Source organism: Amblyomma americanum, chromosome 1 (genome assembly GCF_052857255.1).
Source record: "Amblyomma americanum isolate KBUSLIRL-KWMA chromosome 1, ASM5285725v1, whole genome shotgun sequence".
NCBI classification, from domain to species: Eukaryota; Metazoa; Arthropoda; class Arachnida; order Ixodida; family Ixodidae; genus Amblyomma; species Amblyomma americanum.
In genome coordinates this window covers 156,291,186-156,312,381 of record NC_135497.1, presented here as the reverse complement: position 1 = coordinate 156,312,381, position 21,196 = coordinate 156,291,186, and the positions used below count along the sequence as shown (strand labels likewise).

The 21,196-nt window shown below is 40.8% G+C and overlaps 1 protein-coding gene across 11 annotated transcripts in view; it reads right to left on the bottom strand.

Annotated features, from left to right (window-relative positions):
- Positions 1 to 21,196, bottom strand: part of CYLD (ubiquitin carboxyl-terminal hydrolase CYLD) — a 134,443-nt gene that overhangs the window by 60,326 nt on the left and 52,921 nt on the right. For 2 of the 11 annotated variants that reach the window (XM_077647439.1, XM_077647443.1), the window contains 5 exons: positions 20,973 to 21,105; positions 18,828 to 18,866; positions 15,044 to 15,121; positions 3,618 to 3,668; positions 369 to 425 (listed from right to left, as the gene is read on the bottom strand). In XM_077647439.1, the coding sequence (XP_077503565.1) occupies positions 369 to 425; positions 3,618 to 3,668; positions 15,044 to 15,121; positions 18,828 to 18,866; positions 20,973 to 21,105 (358 nt within the window). Of the gene's footprint in view, positions 1 to 368; positions 426 to 3,617; positions 3,669 to 8,264; positions 12,057 to 15,043; positions 15,122 to 18,827; positions 18,867 to 20,972; positions 21,106 to 21,196 lie in introns of those variants that run through there. The other 9 variants (XM_077647440.1, XM_077647444.1, XM_077647442.1 and 6 more) reach the window with 7 other exon arrangements.

Sequence of the window (21,196 nt, the reverse complement as noted above, 5' to 3'; positions counted from 1 at the left end):
CTTCTTAAGACAGAACTTTTACCATTAGGCAAAATCACTGGTAACTCTGTTGTAACTAAATCAGTGTGTTCTTATAAAGCCTTTCAGGGATCACACACAGATGCAGATGCATGCACAGGGCATGGGCAAGTAAACTACATCTGAAGGTTGCATAATGGCGTAAAGGGCCTAAATATAATATAATGCACTTGCAATAAATAACCTATCGACAACAACGGTACAATGACTCTAGTGGTTGAGTTTGCATTTCATTATATGAATGATATTATGCTAATTCCTTAAGCTAGCATTGGCATTAAAAAATACAAAAATGCCTCATGCACAATGAAAAAACACTATGCATGCTAGAACATGCAAGAAAATGTTACCTTGATACTTTACATATAGTGGGTTGACATGATTAACAGCATCACTAGTTGCTAGCTCTATGCAGCAAAAAAAAAAAAAACAAGGGATAAAAAGTCAACATTATGACCATATCCATAACTCTTGACAGAAATGTTCAGGTACAATTTTTTTCAATCCAAGCTAGTCAGCAAAAACTGCAACGTTAAGTGCTTGAGAGCTATAGCCATTCACGGTCAGATTTAAAAGATAATGCTGTCACATTTTCAAGAAAGCTTTAGTGGTTTCTAGTGCATGTGTTGGAGAGAAGTTAAAAAGTTGTGGTGGCTACAGGGGAAGCTGCATTTAACCAAAACATGTTACAACTGTTATTGTTCTTAACTGACTTTTCTTGGCAAAACATATATAAAAGTGACTACATCAAGACCATTCGTGAATTCTATAAATATAGGGATTTTTTTTTTTTCACAGAAATCACAGAAGGTAATTTGTTCCCACTGGTCAATACAAAATGGTCACACACTTTCTAATGGCTGTTTTGGAGAAATTCATGCTCTGGGATATAGGTCTTTCTTCTGCCACAAGGTGACATTTTCAAATGAGAAATAGTCTTAGTGGCCAATGCACACGGCCACACACCAAAGCGAAAGCCAACCAGAGCAAGCTAGGCTCTTGGCAACCCAGATATATGACATGTTGACAGTGAAATTATTTATTTCATTTTCAAACAATAATACCAGCTAGCAACCAGCAAGAACAAGTTCCTTATAGAGATGACAACAATAATTTAATCAAGTGTATTCACATCCATCACCTAGAGGTGCATAAGCACATTTTAAGTGGAAAAAGTCTTACCAACCAGGAATAATTTATGTGCTCTTCTCAGTGCCAAGCAGCTGTTAACATTACCAAGGAAGCACTTACAAGGAAGTGCTGGCAAGAGAAGTAAGAGGTGAATATGCATAAACCAACATTCAGGACATACTCGTGTGGCTGGCCAGCATGAGGAGCAAAAATGATGGCATGTACGGCTTACAGAATGTTAGAATAATTTGTGATTTTCATGTGTGATGAGGTTCAAGTGCCTAAGGTTGATCTGTGTATTTTTATGTACTTACACATCTCTGTTCATTAACAACAAATCTGTTACAACTCTAGAGAACACACGCTCTACACAAATGCATATTCCCTTTGTATAACCTTACCTTATACATAATATAAAACAAGATTTTGGATCATTAAAGACTAGGAGATATCTGATTATTACCTGGTCACTCGACACAAGATTTGTCATCAAAAACACATTGGAGAAAGAAAAAGCAATAGCCCAAAGCGCGAGTTGCTCCAAAACAGCCACTGAAAACTGTGCTCATTTCATACAGTTGAGTGGGAAACAGATTACCTTCTGTGATTTATCAAGAAAAAGAAAAACATCTATTTTACATTCCGCTTTATGGAATTCATGAATGAATCTTTATTTAGTAAGTAGCGCTTTGACCGACAGTATGGAGCAGTCCAGTAGACAACCACTTCCCATTGCTTTCCGAATGATCCAGCAGGTGTGAAAGTGTATACCCGGCCAAATCTTTAACTGGCACAAGTGTTACATCACTAAATGCACCTTTTAAAAGGCTTCTCTCGGCTAAACTGCCAGCATATTCATGCTGTAATTTGGCGCGTGAGGTGGTACTTAACGGTTCCTTTTATTTATATAATGCTTGAATAGAGCAGTCGCTTGATTGGATCAAATTTATTAGAAATCCACATTGTCTGCAGCTACAAAGAGCCAAAACAAGCAGCATAAGTAGCAATAGTTCCGATAATGCTCGCTTCCTCCTCTGGGCAAACAAAACTACCACCCCTTCCATGGTAAACAAGTTTCTGTCCAGAGTAAGTGCAATTGCGCCATCAGAACCATTGTTGCGCATCCTGCTTGTTTTGTCTCTTCGTAGCTGTAGATGAAGATTTCTAACAATTTTGACCTAATCAGGCAAGTACTCCATATCAACATTAAATGAACAAAAAGGACCTGCCAAATGCCAGCTCATAAGTCAAATTACAGCATGATTATGGCAGCTGTTCACCCAAAAGAAGCCTTTTACAAGGTGCATTTAGCAATGCAACACTCGAGCCAGTTAAAGATTTGGCCAGGTAGGCATATAGGAAGCTACGCTCGTGCACCTGCACCGCTTGTTAGCATGTGGTACTCGTGCCTTCTGGTCATAACTGTCATTACTATGCAAAAACTGCAGTACATAATATCATCATGCAGAAAAGACAAACCTTAAAAGGCAAAAGAAAGGCACATCCCCATAAGCATGAAAGCCCTTATTCAATCAAAAGTAGAGGGGAGTAATGCATCACTGCTGCAAGATGTGGAAATTATAATTTTCCTGGTTTTAATGCTGTACATAACATTGTGCTTTTTGGAGAATAGCTACACTTTGAAAAGTTAGGTCCCTTCCATCTTCTGGCAGTAAGAGGTGGCACAAAACTGCCATCATCTCTAGAAAACCCTTTACGTTTATAATCATGGATCAAATACCAAAACCATCGGGTGTCACCTTATGAAGTCAAAAACTTTTATGCATAACTTTCAGTATTATCTAGCACAGAGTACTTTTTTTTAACATGCAGAGATTTGGGTTAAAAAACCCAAGTGCTTTTTCAGATTTAAGATGTTTTCCATGGTTAACCGAGAGATTTCACCCAAGATCAGTAGTGAAACTTTCACACCATGAGGCACGCAGTGCATAGACAAATTCCACAATAGCAGCTTTGATGCACCTTCTTTCAAAGACAGGTTCACAAGATATGGCCACCATGTATCACTGTGGCTGCCAGATAATGCCTTGAGCAGGACTGAAATGTGGCAGTGGTGATAGGAATATGTCAAGCTAAACTTCAGTCATCACTGACCAATATAATTTATAAATATCACTTGTGCAAGAAATTTCCTTCGCAAAATCATGAATGAAGCAAAAATATCACAACGAAGCTTGAGAAATAAAAGCCCAGTGATACATGGAACAGACTGGTCAAAAACAACCACCACATTTACCAATAAAATCCTAATGTGTGCACAGTTGCTGTCATCACAAAACAGCCCAAAACACGAGTGGGTGTGCAAGTTACAAAATATTGCAACAGGCTTAAATGAAAAAAGCAAGGAACAAAAAAAGTGCAGAACAGCCATAGTATTCTAGTATTCTATGTGTATTGATAGTACTATATAAAAGTGAAACGATGGGGCAAAATCATCAGCAACTTACTTGGTGGTGGTCTTGGGCTCCCACCAGGTCCTTGTTCATCTTTCGCAAAGTCTAAAATAACCAAGCCATAACAATATTTATGAGCATAAGACACTTGAATTTAAAAACCACTGCCAGTGAGCCACAGAGCTCATTTCAGTGAATTTATTTAAAACAGGCAGCAACAATTAGCATTTTCTTGAAGAAATTGTGCATTCTCCACAAAAGGTGGCACATCTTAAACCTGCGAGCTTAAATGACAACATGAATAACAATAAAACTGGAGGGGACACTTAAGCTCCGCCTTAACGGTAAGACGTGACAGCGTTAATGGGTTAATGCTCATATATACAGGCTAGGTCATTCTCTACTTTACACTCACAGATCCCTGAGAGTTCTCATACCACTCCTGGCACAGTGGTGCAGTGGTTAACCAATGCGCCACTGCCCTACGACGGCAGATGCTGTCACCGTTGTGACTTCTGAGACCCAGGTTGCTCTTCCCGAGCAACCTCTCGCAACCAATCATTAATTTAACTGTCACCTGCCACAGCGAGCAGTTTGCTCACAATCCGGTGGGCAGGTTGTGATGACGTCACAAGGTCACAGGAGCTAGGTGGCCCATCTGCCACCTAGGTTGTTTCTCTGAGCATTTTTCGTGGATTTTTTCGCTCGTGGCCAACAAGGCCAACGATGACGCCAGCTTTTCTGTGACACGAGACCACTAATGCTACTGCGTTAAAAATCTAAGCAGCACATATCATTCTCAATTATAAAAATGATCTTTTGCACAACATCATGCTACAACACATCTAAAAAAATATTTTCTTGCAATAAGCAATGATATCAAAACAAAATAACTGATGTTTATTATGGCTACATAAAGCCACTTATCCAGAAATGCTTTCTGAATATCCCCGTCCAAAAAAAAATCAAGACCAAAGTTGTAGAAGAAAAAAAATCATTACATTCATATCATAGTCAAGTCCCACTAATAGCTAAAATCAAGCACAAGTGCTAAAATATGCGCTAACAAATCATACATGCCTCGTGAAAATCAGAAGCATACTGCAGCACCTTACTGCAGAATAAGCCTGGTAACAACAAATCTTCATGATCTGTACTATGGCAACAATCTCCTACCATAAACAATACAACAGCTATCAACACATTTGACAAAAATGATTTAAGTGGCAGCTGGTTTTTGAATTCAATTTTTGTTTTCTTGCAATGGTGACACAATTTGCACCATAATGAGAAGAATGTCCAAGAAAATCATTGCCACAATTGCCCTAAAATTCTTGTAAGAGAAGCGGCTAAATAGTCAAGATGCTGTAACACAATACAATAAATAAATAACAAGCAAAATTAGCACAACAAAAACTTAATGTTATTAAAGCTAATAGCTGAGTCAATAAACTAACTATGCTCCATCAAAATTTCATGCCCAAGGAATGATAAGCAGTAAGCAGTATCAACAAACAGGTGATGCAACTTGAAACATAATCATGATAAAACAACTAGAAATAGCATTTCTAAGTGGAGGTAAATTTGGAATAACACAATTCCATCTCGAACCAGTTGAAGGTCAATGTGGTATTTTACCTTTTTTGCCAAAAGTAACCAGGCAACAATGTTTGCTTCTGAGCCATACAGTGGAGCTATTATGGCACCCCTAAAGCACAAAAGGTGAGGACAACGGTTCTCCTTACTTTACATAGACTTAGAGATTAAGGAAGTGCCATAAGTGATCTGCTACATGCCTAAAAAACAAACTACACTACCTGCTAACTTTTGGCAAAGACTGCATGTTACTGGCTCAGAGGTCAATTCAAAGGTTGTGGGTTTGGATCACACGAGTGGAATGTGGTAGTGTTTTCTTCTAATTTCTAATCAATTATCTTTCAGCTATAAAATAATTACCCTATTAATCTCCCACTCATCAACACCACAAATTAAAAAAAGAAACATTCCCCTATGCTCCTTGGTATCGTTGACCGCTGACTTCCTTCATATATGTGTGTCATAATGAGCCCCTTACCTACTGGGCACTGCACGATTCCTAATAGAACTAGTTAGGGGTCATGATGCAGTGTGTGTGTTTCCGGCGAGGACCAAGCAAGGGTTAAATGGACACTGCGTGATCCCAGCGAGAATCAGTTGTGCTCCAAGTAGGACTACGTAAGACTGGCTAGTCCAGCTTGATAGTCCAGCTGGAATGCAGGCAGTCTAGCTGGTATGCATTCTAAATTAAATCAGCTCAACTATGAGCTTCCCAACTGTCTCAGGACCCATTCTGTGCAATAATACTAAATGTGAACAGTGCAATAAACCAATTTAACTATGACAACTTAGTGCACAGTTTAACCACTTTGCCCTAGTTAATAAAAAATCCATGCAAAATAAAATTCAGTTTCTCAAACAAAAGGTTTCTGTCTCTTTGATGTACACTGCTTCAAAAATGGTGACATTAGTTAACAACACGTTGCTTTTTAAGCGCTGGCATCAATTTGCAGTCCCACTTTCAGGCTTAGAGGGGTGACTAACGTATTGTGAGTGGGTTAGCGATGGTTGGATTCGAATTTCACCTGTTAGTGTTCAGTAATATAGACAGGTATCGATCACATCAGAATATTATGAACAACATGTGTAATGTCCCTTCATGATGCAGACGAAAGTTTATGTAAGTGGAACAAGCTGCTATTGAAACCCATTCTGACTGGGACCAACTCAAATGAAACCCTTACAATGGAATGGTGCAATAAGTCAATTACATTAGGACAATTTATTTATATTATAATATTCTTACATCGGAAGCTTTTCTACCTCTGATGGCATAAATAATTAACTGGGTACTACAAACGCATCACAAAGCAAGCACTGAATGCAGAAAAACTAAATTCAAAACAATTAAAGAAAGATAAACTAGATAAATTTAGTAAGAGTACCTAGAAGTCAGCTACGCAGATGCGAAAAATCTCAAATAAATGGTCACAAGATGGCATAATGAAACAAGCATACACTATGGTTACAAGCACTCCTGTGCTATGCTTATAAATCCAATTGTGTCCGCTTCCTCCATCATCCTCTGTCCCTTCATGCTAAAAGCATGCTCTTGTGTAAAAACCCTCATGCATGCTTTTTTTTTTCCATTTTAATACAGCACAAGCCATCCAATATAGCAATGCAAACAGTTTGCTCTAAAGGCAAGACAGCAACTCAAACAGACAGAGCAAAAATTTGAAATGCACCATCCAGCAAAAAAAAAAAAAACAGCTAAGGCTGCTGCGAGACAGCTTTGAAAAAAAAGAAGACCAGCTATTACTCCACTTTACAAAAACAAGAGTTAATTAAGTATGTGCGAACAGCTCACTACAGGTGTAGGTGCAATCAAAATTAGACTGAGCAAGCTTCTGAGGTCTATGATGTATTTCTCTTCAGAATTTAGAAAGCTTGTTGTACTTATGTATGAGTGTATGCTAAAGTAGGGCAAGAGAAGCAACGTGTCCAAATTTTCACTAAGCCACATGCCAGCATAGCTGAATCACAACATCATGGTGTTTACTTTTGCTGCACTTGAATTGCAATGCTGTTCATTGAATTCAGTTTAGAAGCTAAGTACATTTGCCCACAAAACAACTATTGCTATGCATCATATCTTTGAAGGGGTTTTTATATAACTATCAATAACCCACAAAAAAGATATACATCAGAATATGTTTGTTATTACTCCACCTGGAAGTTATTTCATTGTTCTGCTAGGATATTCAATGTTGCTATAAGCAAGACTGCAGACCACAATACAAACATTTAAAAAAAAAAAACCTTAGCCATGTGATAAACTTTGAACACAACGAAATGCAGCAGCTCCAGAAAGTTTAGGAGGTTATTTTTTAATAACAATTACTATTCAAATCTCCACAAAATGACCTATGAATTCAAAGCATCAGGAAAGCAAGTTCCAAGTATCAGAAACTGATCAAAACTAACATTTTAAATCAGGTAGAAAGTGCCATGAAAGGAACATTAATAAGTGAAAATAACACTAGCTACCACTACAAGGGTACCTGTCTTCACTTTGTTACCTGGAATGAAATCACTGCCCAGAATATGCAATCATACAGTTTTGCTAGAAACAGGTAGGCATCATTCCTACACTTTGCATCACAGTCCAATGATACATGTTGTAAGCCCCTAAATAATTGTAAATCTGGTTATCCTTTCATTAATAAAAATGGAATGTGCATTGTTTTTTTTCTCTCATAAGCTACTGAGGGTTAGCTAAATGCTGCAAATCTGCTGAAATTCCATATCACACCTAGTATTAAGCCTGCATGCAAAGAAAATGGATCGAATAGGCAGCTGATTAAGCAAGCATACCCTGGCAGTAGGAAAAGAAGCACAAATGTAATAAAACAATAGACCAAATTACAAAAATAAGAAAAGTGCTTGCAATGTAGTCTAAGTGGCTAACACGGGAAAACAAACTCAGTACTACATTTTTGCAATTATGAAAATATGAATATTCAAATACATTAAAACATCGCAAACAATCTCGGGAAATAAAAAGTATTACTAAAAGCACCCCAGAAACCACTAAAGAAGGAAGGCAAGCCCCACAAAAGCAGGAATTTTCATTTAACTTGTAAGATAGATGTGTCAGCTTACCCTTAAAATGCTTCAAGGTGGCCTGTACTAGATCACGATCACAAGCAGTTTCGATCACACGCTTGGCCTCTTGTAGAACATCATAATCAGCTTTTCCACTCGTACTGTTCATTTCCCCACTATTCGTCATGACAGAATTCTGAGATCGGCTGCCTTCTGAGCTGTCTGCACCCACCAGAGCAGCCCCAACTAGACTGCCTCCACTTGTTTTTTCCAGGATTGGCTTATCACACTCAAGGCCCGCCCCAGGAACTTCCTGATAAGAAGAGGAAGTTGGGCGTGGAGTGATGCCTGATAAGGCACCAGCTGCCTCCTTGCTGCCACTCATTTCTAACACGTCCTCTTTTCTGTGAACATCAGCTTCTAACATGCTATGTTCTTGCAATGTCTCAGCTCTAATATTATTGCAGACCAGGTTGCCTCCCTGGCACTGTACGTATGGCATGTGTGTGCTTTGTGGCTCATCAGGGATACTTGTCACTATGCAGGACATATTTCGTGATGCATTTGTTTCAGGTGAGCCAAGCTCTGCACTTATCTTATCATGCATCTTTAAATCCACACACTGACCTGTGCTGATTGTTGAGTGCTGTTTTTCTATGAGTGAAGTTTGAGCACACTTTCTCCTTGGGCGTGCAGGAATATTAGGAAATGATTTTGACTGATCCCGTTGTTTTCCTGACTGCTGATTTTCAAAATCTTCATCACCTTTTTCATTATTTTCATCTGGAGTAACACAACCAGACTGGAAACTATCCAAGTTACTTTCGTTGAATGATTGAGATGCAGCATCTTCAAATACACTGTCAGTACCACTTCCATCCAGCTCTGAATGCTCACTTGTGTCTGGGTCAACTAAAAATGCTGAGAAGTCATCACTGGGTCCAAGTTTCACCACGTATGGTGGACTGTCATCACAAGTATCCTTCAGAAAGTCACAGTTGTCAACAACATGAAATGAAACAACATCCAATAGAGAGTCGTCCTCAAAAAGATGTCCAGTCAGTTGTGATAATGAAAAAGGTAGCCTCAAAATCCCACTGGTAGGAGGTTCTCCATCAGGCTCTGGATCCTCATATGATAACAGCCCCAGGTTTCCATTGGAAGGCATTTCTACATCAGTCTGTGGGTCCTCAGAAGATGAAAAACTGCTGTCCTCTTCACTTTCATCACATGTTACTCTGTGCAGAAATCCCTGTTCAAATAATGGAACCTTATCTTGCACCAACTGCTCTTCCTTAGTACTATCTTCAACAGTAGAGCGGTCTTTCAAGAGCAGGGGATCAGCTGCAGAGGCAGAAACTTTTTCTGATGAAGGGCTGTCTTCAACTGAGATGCCTCTAAAAGACTGAAACCCTGGCATGGTCTTCTTGCGCCTTGCAGGTACTTTCAGATGACTTTCAAGGCATGGGCCGCCTTCAGGGATGGCCTGGTTTTCAACTTGAGCCATCCCTATTTCAGAAAAGCAATCAACCTTACTAGTATATTCTTGTGAAATCTGCTGGCACTGGAAAGGTTGCATTACATTACTGTGGCGCGGAGAACGAGGAGGTGGTTTTGGTGGCTCACTCAGTAAAGCACCGCACTTTTCCTGCATTGGAGCAAACCCATTACCTTTGTTTTCATGCAGCAGAACAGCTGAAGGCAGAGCAGAAGAAAACTCAGACTGGCTTTCTTCAAGAAGCTTTTCAGGATGTGTCACAGGCAGGCACTGAGCAATATCTATAGCTTTTACAGAATTTATTTTTTTTTGTGGCTCAAGAGGGAAGGATGCACCCATAGTCATATTTAGTACATCAACCATGGCCCCATCTCCATGGCCATTAGAAAGACTAGTGCAAGGGTAAGTGCTGATATCTGGGTCACTACTCAAAAAATTTTTGTTTGTTGAGTTAAGTCCCTTGGGCTGCACACCAGTATCGGCAATATCTGAACTGTGCCGTCTCCAGTATTTTTCGGTTAGGTCACTCGCTGAGCTAGTCACAGGAAACAATGGTGAAGGACAACGTCTCGGACTTCCACCATTGCGTGAACCATCTGAAAAGGAGTGCACATGAGGCAGGCTTTTTAACAATGACTTTGGAAATCTTTTAAATGTTCCAAGTAGTGCATTCCTGTTCAAAAGTCCTTTCTCTTCGATGTCTGACTGTCCAGTATTGTCAATATCATCCTCCGAGGCATTCTCAAATGCTTGAGGGTCCAGCTCTTCTTCTGAATCAAAGCAGGGTTCAAACTGCCTGTTGAAGGCATCGAGAATGTCCTGGTCTTGTGAAGTCGCTGTATGTTGTGCAGTTCCATTTGCAACTGTCACTGCACACTCCAGCAACTCAGTCTGACCCCCATTATCACTTGGTAAACTCTTCAGGGACGGCCTTGCAATTTTTCCTCTGTCTCCAATGACTGAGACAGCATTTACAAATCTGCATGCTTCTTCCCGAGCCTCATCTAGAATGAACTCCGCAAATTCTTCAGCTGCCTGTTCAAGGTAAGATAAGAGAGGTGCAGAAACCTCTCCTTCCTGCATTTCACCTTCAAGTTCGGCACTTTCCATTTCTTGCCAATCATCCTCATGCTCCACATGACCGGTAAATTCCACAGGCTGTGACCTACAGTGAGCCGGCGGTTCATGGTTGACAGCTGGTACTGCACACTCTTGAAACAAATCTACTTTTACAGGAATCCGAGGAGGTGGACGCCATTTTCGAGGTGGTGGCTGCATTTCATTTTGGCTACCTTGATGTGTCTGCTGACGCCTCAGGAGAGGTGGTCTATGCACAACAGACCCATACACATCTTCAAATAGCTTTCCATAGCTAAAGCTTTCGTAAGCATCATCAACTGTCCTCTCTTTAGCAACAGCCTCTTTATAGTCCGTCCCAACTTCTGGCATCTGCTCCGAGAAGAGTTCTTCATCCACATCAGCGTATCTAGAGTCAGAATCAGACGAATCAAGATCTGAAGACTCTGCATCGTAGTATACACTGCTTCTGTGGTCAGAAAGAGCAGAGTAAAATGACTCAGCCCCATCTGAAAGTGCCGATCGAAACGACTCTGCTCCAGGACTTCTTTCCCTTTCTTCAGAAAAACCTTCAATAAGCGGTAGAACGTGCTGGCGCAGCCAAAACATGCTTCTAGCTACTAATAAGTGGTTATTCCTCACAGCTTGCTCAGAAAACGTCCTCTTGACAAGGAGCCAATTATTTACTGAAAACTAGACTCTGTCTCAACTTGTCGCACATGCCCGATTTTCCTCAGAAGCTGCGAGTCAAACCAGCATTGCAGACAATGTTGTGCCAGGAAGCATTGTTAGATCTGTGCTAAATTCTTCTGACCTTTATAGATGTATCCATCTTCAGCAGGTCATATGGATGCTGTCAAAACTAATGTGCAATCAGATTCATTGCACCACTCACAGCTCCTTGAATGATCACCACACACTCTTGCATTCCCAACCACATAGTGTTGTTGTTGACCTTTAAAGATGCTGCTGCACAAACTTGTTGAATTGCAATGCCGAAGCACAAATCACCATCACACTAGAATGCTTGTTTCCTCCACAGAGAGCAACAAACAGGAATGGCAACGGAGAATTTAACGCATCTTCACAGAAGCGTCGCACTTGACCTCAGCAGTTGTGCAAATGCTGCAGCCTGAGCTGCTTCCTCAGCCCCTGCTTCAAACTGCAGCGCAGCTGCAAAGACACTGAGGGTAGGGCCATGGTGCTCAGCAACAACAACAAGGCTTAAAAGAAGGCCACTACGCAGAAGACGGGATGAGAGCTAAAAACAGACTGAAGGCGGTCGCTCTGGGAGCTGTGCCAAGAGCACGCAAAGGAATGAAAGAAACTTGCAACAAAATAGAGTTCAAAGTAAAAGACAAACAGCGGCTGGGCATAATACTAAAGGCAAAGGGTGAATGAAAAGAATCAAGGAGACCTATTCTTAAACATTTCAAGAGAAGCAACTACACAGATGAAAAAGAGATAAGTTGAGGAGCAGAAAGGTCTATTCAGAACAGCATGAGCATGGCAATCACCATGACCTATCATTGCTTTTTCTTAATGATCACAGTAAAAAAAGGTAATTTGCACAAAAACAGCTATAAATCTCAACACCAGATATAGTCTTAAAAGTACTGTCACATCAAAAACTCATTCATGCATAGCAACACCAGTGTAGCCATTAATCATTAATATTCACTAATATAGAATCAAGCTTTCAATCATGACACAAAGGCCACACAATAGTACCACAGCCATGCGAAATTCTTTCATAGTACAACGAACAAAGCAAAAAAATGAAGACAAAGAAAAAGCAAACAATCCTGAGCACTACATGACTTTTCAGTGTGTTTTCGCTGTTGTTGATAATGAAAGCGGCAGACACACTGGAACACACTTACACTCACAGTAGAAGTTTGCCTCCCATGCTATGTTTCATCAGATATACACATCATGATAGCAGGCTCTTTTGCTATCAATCATTAGCCTCTAACTCAAAATCCCAAATAAATATGCTCACCAATCAATCAGAGAGGACCGGTAGCCACATATTAAACATATGCTGCTACCATGTGCAGCCAGTATAAGCATTAGAATTATGAAAGTGCAAATCACTGCACATCTTTGATCGATAAAATCAAAATTAAACTATTTGTGCTTGAAGTCTGTGATGCACAGCCTTGTGCAGTAAAAGAAGCAACTTTTTATTACTTCATTTATCTTTTCATTTTTGGGGCCAGAAGATAACACGACTGTTTCATGGTTGTTCATCTTTGCAGCACTAGATGAATTTTGTTACAGAAGGAATGAATGAATGCTTAATCAGAAAGAAATTACAAAGAAAGCTGTTCAGGGGCTGACTGACAAAAGAGCACAAATGCCTGACAAAGTGTCAGCCCCCTCAGCAAATCCTTGCCCAATACACACAACACCCATGCACATTATATAAATAGCTATATATGTGACTACATACACTGAATGGAAGGTAAATACACTTAATCATACACTGTTTAGGCCTCAGTCCAGGACCCCAATGGCTGACGCGATCCGGCACGCCTACTCGATTAGCGATTGCTGGTCACTCAGGTCTGAGCCATGCAGGGCAGCCTCCCAGAAAGCGAATGAAGGGTGGGAGATGGGTGCTTGGTATCCTGGTGAGTTCGTGCACTCCCATACAGAGTGACAGAGTGTTGGGTTTGGATTGTTGCACTACGGACAGCATTGAGGGTATTGCTTGGAGAAGATAAGGTGCTTGTGAAAAATGTTATGGTATGTGAGAGTTTGGAGCTACAGTGCCAGGTAATGGCATTGGCCCCCCTAGTGAGGGTTTCTCTGTGTGTTTTGTATTCTATTTATTTATTTATTTGGTACCTGCATCGCCTGTAGGCCTTACAGCAGAGGGGACACTTTCATGCTCACAAAACAAGAAATCTCGATTATGTTCATGTAGGCTAGCGGTTCCGAGCTTAGCGGCCCCGCAGGGGGCCTTGTGCCTCCTCATTATTTTGTTTGTCAGTAGTCCGGGCTAGACCTGGTGTTCTAGCCTCTTCCTCCACTGGTGCCCAGCGCATCAGATCTTGGGCGAGCACACGTGCGCGCTCACTGCCATGGAGCGAGGCATGGCCTGAGGAGCAAATATTACATTATAATAAGGTTACTGGCATGGCAGTGCTGTAGAATGTGTCTTGCCTGCGCGGATAGGATGCTCGATGCGTATGCTCGGCATGCTGCCTGCGTGTTGGTGATGACAGTTTCTGTGGTCTAGGTTTAATTAAATTGAAAATTGAAAATTGGTTTTTGGGGAAACGAAATGGCTAAGGAAATGGCTGCGTTTCGCCTCCATCAAAACGCAGCCGCCGCGGTCAGGTTCAAACACCCGGGAACTCCGGATCAGTAGCCGAGCGCTTTAACCACTGAGCCACCGTGGCGGGTGCATTTATGTATTTCTTTCTCCCCTTCAGTCACATACTCATGGTGTAGATGCTGTATCACGAGTGCAATGATAACCTCTTCCACCGTCTTGCTCGATTTGGCACCCCTGATGGAGCTGGTGATACAATTCTGCCTGTTTCATCCATGGCCGCTACGCTCATTTCATCTGTTTGTGTTGGCTATATGGCCACGTCCATATACAAGATGTGAGGGTTCATGCCGAATTCCCAAGTGAGGGCTTGGACTTGTGTGCATAGCCTGGACATGTTGTGTTCCAAGTGCAAGTTTTTAAAAATTTGTGTGGGCTTTAATGTCCTAAAGCTACACTTGGCATGTATGAGAGATGTTAAGGCTCCAGATTAATTTTGACCACCTGGTGACCACATGCACACAGCACATGGACATTTTGCTTTTCGCCTCCATCAAAATGCAGCTGCAAGAGCTGGGATTCAATCCTATGACCTGGGGCTCAACAGCCAAACACCATGACCACTGAGCCATTGAGGCAAGTGCAAAGGCTATCAAGTTATAGGCTTGTGTGAAAACAAAGTGCTTCCTTGTGCATACATTAACAGCCCTAAGTCCTTCAGTCCTTCAGCAAAATAACAGAAAACCCTTTAAAAAGCATGACCATTCTGCAACTGCGTGTCTTAAGAAATCATGCCTCCCAAATGCAACAATGGCAGCTAAGCAGGAGCGTGCAGATCTACTGCTAAGAGTACTGAAAGTACAACAAAATTATGATTATGCTACACAAGTGTAAAACAATACAATAAACCCTGCAACTGGTTCAATGGGCCACATGACTTGTTTTATCAGTATTTACTTAAGAGTTCTCATGACTCACCTTGAAAATGACTGGATGAAGTAACCTTGGGTCTTCGATCAAGATGTGAAGTGTAGAAACATGAATTTCCATAGTCAACTGTAATGTATGGTAAACAAGCCAGTTAAAGGACGCTGAATTTCCACAAAATCAGAACAAAAAGTCCTCAGAAATACTTCTCATAACACTTGACAAGAAACAGTTAATTTTCTTAAAACATGCAAAAATTTAGACATTCAGGCTAAAACCTCATCAAATTCACCTAATCCTTTCAGACACCACTCGCCATTGCTGTTTTTTTCTTTGAAATAGTATCTGCAGGTCTACGGCAAGCCTGTTAACATTACTTTCTTATAATATTCCATTTGATATATATTTTCATTCACACTTTATTTTTTCTCATCAAACTTAATTTTCTGAGCAATATACATATAACTGTATAAAAAGTGTCTACGTGGTCACAGAATTGCGACATTGGCTGGTATAGCACAGCAATTCCTTTCATTCAAATCTACTTTATTCTTGTGACTCCAAGTGTCAAATTGATCATCCAGGAGATAATGTGCGCATGCCAGCCCTTCAGCCAGCAACAAAGGGTAAAAAATAACAGCATTAGAATAGAATTGTTATATTATGGTTTTGACGAGTGAAAGACCCAGAAACAGTTAACAACTCTTTTGAGGCAGGGTAATCCTGCAGAATACTCCGAAGTGATTTCTGGGAAAGTCCAAAAACCATCAAACTGGCTTTAGTAGAATTTAATAGATACATTCAGTAGCTATACAGTTGGCCGTAACACACGTCCTTCCCCTCTTGATGAGGAAGAGATGAAAGGAAAGGTGGGGATGTTAATTAGCCGTAATGTTCGTCCAGCTACTCTAGACATGAAAACAGGAACGAAGGAAGTGCAAGAGGCAATTTGAAAGCCAAATATGCGGTCAGAAATAGTAATCTGATCCAATAGGATGCCAGATTTTTTTTCTTTAATGCAGTGTCAGCTCAAGAACAGTACCGATCTCTTTTTCCATTTAAACTGTTCAAAAATTTCCCCACGACCAAGTCGTTTTCTGAAGATGTTGCCTCGTTCACTTCACTCCATATTAGAAGCTGGCAAAGGTGTAACAGTCACTTTCTGCTAAATTGTCTTTTTCTCCAGAGTCTACATCTGATCTAAAATAGCTTGTGGGCTTGCTTTTCCATTCAACCATGCAGTTTTTCTATGTAAAATAAATAACTGCCACGGCAGCAGTGAAAAAATTAGAGAGAAATACTAGTAACTATTTAGCAAATACACCTACGCATTTCTCAGCGCAGCTCAATGCGCCACTGGAAGGAAACTAACACTTTTGCCGTGATGGTTTGTATACAATTGTGACTATGACAACTTTTGGTCATGGGTAACTAGTGCTTGCTTTTACTCACCAAGATTTGTTGAATAGACATTCTAAGGGTTGTGCAATTTATTTGCTTGTTGGTTAGTTAGGTTTTTACACACTGAAACCTCAGTGAGACTATTGCAGGAGTGGGGCAGAGGAGGAAACAGTATGGATTTCATGTAAAAAAATAAAGAACTAATAGAAATCATATACCGTTAACATGAGACAGTGGATGCCAAAAATTTATGGAAGGGTAAGGAAAGAATGTTTCCAGGCAGCAAATTCCAAAGCTCAATAGTGAAGGGAAATAACCTACATTTGTAAATATCAATGCAGCAGCAAAAAGGAGAAAGGTTGAGGCTGGTAAAAGAAGGCTTCTAAAGTTCAACTGTACATCGGCACTCTATGCGGAAATGTGATGAAAATGCTGACAGATAACGGGAACGAGAAAAATCCTTGCCATAGTTGTGGAAAACGAAGTGCCCTGCTTTTTTCTGAAATGATTATATTTTATAATATCAGGTTTCTATGGGGTTTCCAGAAAATGCAGCCAAAATCAAGAATAAGACAAACAAGAGCTATCTTGTTAATAACATGGCTTTGTTTGGTGTCTTACGTAATGTGCAGTGCAAGTATCTGAGAAGCTTAAAAGCTTTGTTACACATGATACTGATGTTTTGACCATGACATATTACGCATACGATGAAAACTGGGATATTTATATTTTGACACTCTTTGTAAGCTTTGACAGTGAAATGATGGTTTAGGTCTAGGGGGGTTTAACGTCCCAAAGCGACTCAGGCTATGAGAGACGTCGTAGTGAAGGGCTCCGGAAATTTCGGCCACCTGGGGTTCTTTAACGTGCACTGACATCGCACAGTACACGGGCCTCTAGAATTTCTCCTCCATCGAAATTCGACCGACCGCCGCGGCCGGGATCAAACCCGCATCTTTCGGGCCAGTAGCCGAGCTCCATGACCACTCAGCCACCGCGGCGGCTGCGACAGTGAAATGAGCATGTGAAGACACGGGTGGACAAGCGTCTAGATAAGGACATAGAAATAGTTTTACAGAAGTTAACAGTCATTTCCCATTCCTTGCACCAACTGCAAAATTTTTCAAAAGAGTCATTGTAGAGATCATGATCATGCAGTGTGTTGATAGAGTGGTATTAGGTGCAATCATCAGCGTAAAGGCAAATTTCAGTGGAAAACACAACGCAGCAAATAATTTATGAACAACAAGAAACGAAATGTGTCAAAAACTGAGCTTTCTGGAATGCCAGATGAAACTCCAACTAGAAATAACAGATGAAAAATATATAAAAATGCAGAATGCTAGGTCAGACATAATGAGAGAAGGACTGTTTAGAATAGTTAAGCTTGTTGGGAAGATTGGGATGTGTGACAGTGTCAAAAGCCTTGAAATAGGTCCACAGATATGCCACAAACTTCAAATAGAGATCAAAACACTTAGTAAAATAACTTCAAATAACAATAAAATCATTTTTCCGAAGCTGCATCTAATGCCAGACAAGATCAGACTTCTCGGCTATTTGGAAGCTCACGCTGCCAAGTTGACACTTTTGAGGAATATTTTTTACTGAGCTCACTGCATAAGATAAAAAATTCATCCCTTATAATAACGATAGTACCAAATTTGTATGGAACAGATAAATAATAGTTAGGGGTAACCTGCTCTCATAAAAAGCATGCAACTTCACCAAGTACACAATTCTGTGCATAGCATCTGACAGGGCTAATAATTTACTCATATATGAATGGTTTAGCTTTTTTTTTGTTACAAAAATGACCGTCCGAAATTTCGGGAGTCAACCTTATTCATTCTCAGATTTGGCGGATGGCACATGGCCCCTTCGTGACATTTTGTTACAAAAATGACCGTCCGAAATTTCGGGAGTCAACCTTATTCATTCTCAGATTTGGCGGATGGCACATGGCCCCTTCGTGACACCCCTGTATCCCTGCAGGCTCGATATTTTTGGGAGGGTCACAACAAAAACACCAAATTGAGGGGCAGGTTTTTAAGATCCTTCTTTCCATTACAAGTCGTGTCACGAGCTGCTCGCAGCCCAAGAGGCGCTGTACAAAGGAGGTTGGGGGAGGGATACAGTGCACATCGCCTCTCTAATAGGCATTGGCGAGGGGGTGCAAGTTTTGTTCAATGCACTATTCTGGTTAGTAGAAAAAATGAACAAGGGAGTAACTAGCATAAACCTAACCCTTTCCTGTACACCCAGGTGCCGGGCCTCTTAAATGCATTGTTCCGAACTGCCATGTTGTTGCCCTGCCAAGGTTGCCTGCATAGGCATGCCGCACAACTGACTTCACACGAACAGGGTCTATACACAGAGCTGACCTATTTGCGGGGTCTAAGGTAGTTTCGGACAAGCTGTGAGCAGTACACACCCTGTTCCGATGCCTGTTCCCAGCAGGACGCACGAACAGCTAGGGGATGAAGCATAGCGTGTGTGTGAATACCCTTCTCGGCTATTTGGAAGCTCACGCTGCCAAGTTGACACTTTTGAGAAATATTTTTTACTGAGCTCACTGCATAAGGTAAAAAAACTCATCCCTTATAATATCGATAGTACCAAATTTGTATGGAACAAATAAATAATAGTTAGGGGTAACCTAAGCGCCATCATGATACTGCCAAGAATGCTTGCATAGAAATTCAACGACGCACTGCTTCAATGTGCACTGAAATTTGTTTCAAGAGAATATTTTCATACTTTTGAGCATGCTGACCTTAAAGACACTGCAGAAATGATGTTTATAGTGGCCATCATGATGCCAGTAAAATTGTGTTCGAAGAAATTGGTGTCGTCAGATTAGTATGCCCCATATACACCATGGTATGCAATTTGTCCGGAGAATATTAGTTAGCTATCAGAAGGCATTACCAAAATGGCTGCTACCGCAGATAGTAATAATGTGGAAAGGGTGTGCATGGGAGTGTGGCTGCAGCTTTTGCTCTGTGCCATTGGCAGTTTCGGTTCAGTGCTCAGCAAGCTAGTCAGCTAGGTAGCACAGGTGTGTGTATGGCAGGAATTTGTGCCATTTTTTTCGCCTTTAATCTCCATTTCTTTCTGAATGCTGGCCTTGCAACTTCCTCGTTACACATCTGTTGTTTTGAGCTGGACGTGTGCTGTGATACCATCTCAAAGGAAACTACATAACAAAGACTGCACTGAAGAAACATATCTTTCTCCTTTGGCTAGCCAAGGCGACTTATTCATTTTCTTTTTTGGCCAGTGAAGGCTGTGATCGTGTACATGGCAACATGGGGTGGGGGGGGTCGACGATTTATATGTGGCAACAGATAGTACTAGCTAGCCAAACATGTATAGAATTTAGCTATAGCTCACGATGGTTTCAGTCCAATTCTTCGCAATACATTAGTGTCATGGAATCTAAGCTGGACTGTATCAATAGATTACCACATTCTAAAGGGAAAAACACTACTATCACTGAGAATAAAGCTTTTATAAGCCAGAAATGGCAAAAAGAAGAAATCAGCCATCACCGGCTGATTTTGCAAGTGAACTGTATGCATCAGTGGTTTTTTTTTTTGTGTATGATCTCAGCGGCTTTACTGTGCTGCTAACTTCAAAATGGTGATAAAGGAGTCTTTTTAAATCAGAGCTCGCAGATCGTACCAGTTGGGAAACTCTGCTTCAAAAAGTGACTAGTTTCTGGGGCCACTTTTTGGGTGCCTACTAATGGCAGCGCCAACTGGAAGTGGCCAATAAAAGCTGTTGCCATATGTCTCCATTATCTTCTGAAATGCCTCCTTTTTTTTTTACCCCCTAATTTATTTCTCGGACTGTTATATCTATAGATTTTTGTTAATAGATCTGTTTCATTGATATGTTACCAGGTGGTATGCGCTTATTGATAATCTTAAAGTTTGCAACGTGATCACTGTTTACGATATTGATCACGAGCATCGTGGCAATCAGTAAACACCTTAAGTTTTGGCCATCTCAGATCACCACTTTTTGATACATGCACCTATGGGAAGTCTTGCAATAGGTAATATCAAAGTGCTCTGCATTAAAAGTCACGTCAGTTATCCGTCTCATCCATATACACCTGTATGTGACTAAAAACTTACTGGATGCTATAGTACACACTAAGTTTCTCCCCAGACTACTGCAGTATACAATGCACGCACAAAAAAAACTGCACTATAATTGCTGATGCGTAGTTTTAATTCACTACAATGTTTAGGCCATCCTACTCAAGAGTTGGAATGACAACAAATGATGTATCAGCAGTTCTTTTGTAGATTTTTTTTCATGCCTCATGTGACCTAAACACTACAAACGCCTCACAGCCATCATTCAGTTGATGAAACCAAAACCAGAACAGCAAAAAGAAAGTCAGTTATAAATTACTTAGCAGTCAAAGGCAAATTCCGCATAGTGCACCATGTATTTTAATGTTTATCATATCACTTGAAAGAAGAAAACATGCAAGCAAAAATTTGGTGTCTATGGTACTTTAATCAGATATACTCATCACTAGGCCACCATTGTAGCATATTACCTGGTGCCTGTTCTCCAAGATAGTCATCTGCCCTTAAAAGGCCCAGTAGAGGGATGAGTGAAGCATGGCCAAGTTGTGCTTCAAAGAGCTGCCGGTCACGGTACTTGCCTGTACCTGTGCCGACCTGGTTGTCCTGCAAGCAAACAAACCAAAATAAGCCAAACGCTTCAAAATAACACACAGTGAAAAACAAGCTCCAAGCGCCAAACTACACAGGAGGCAGA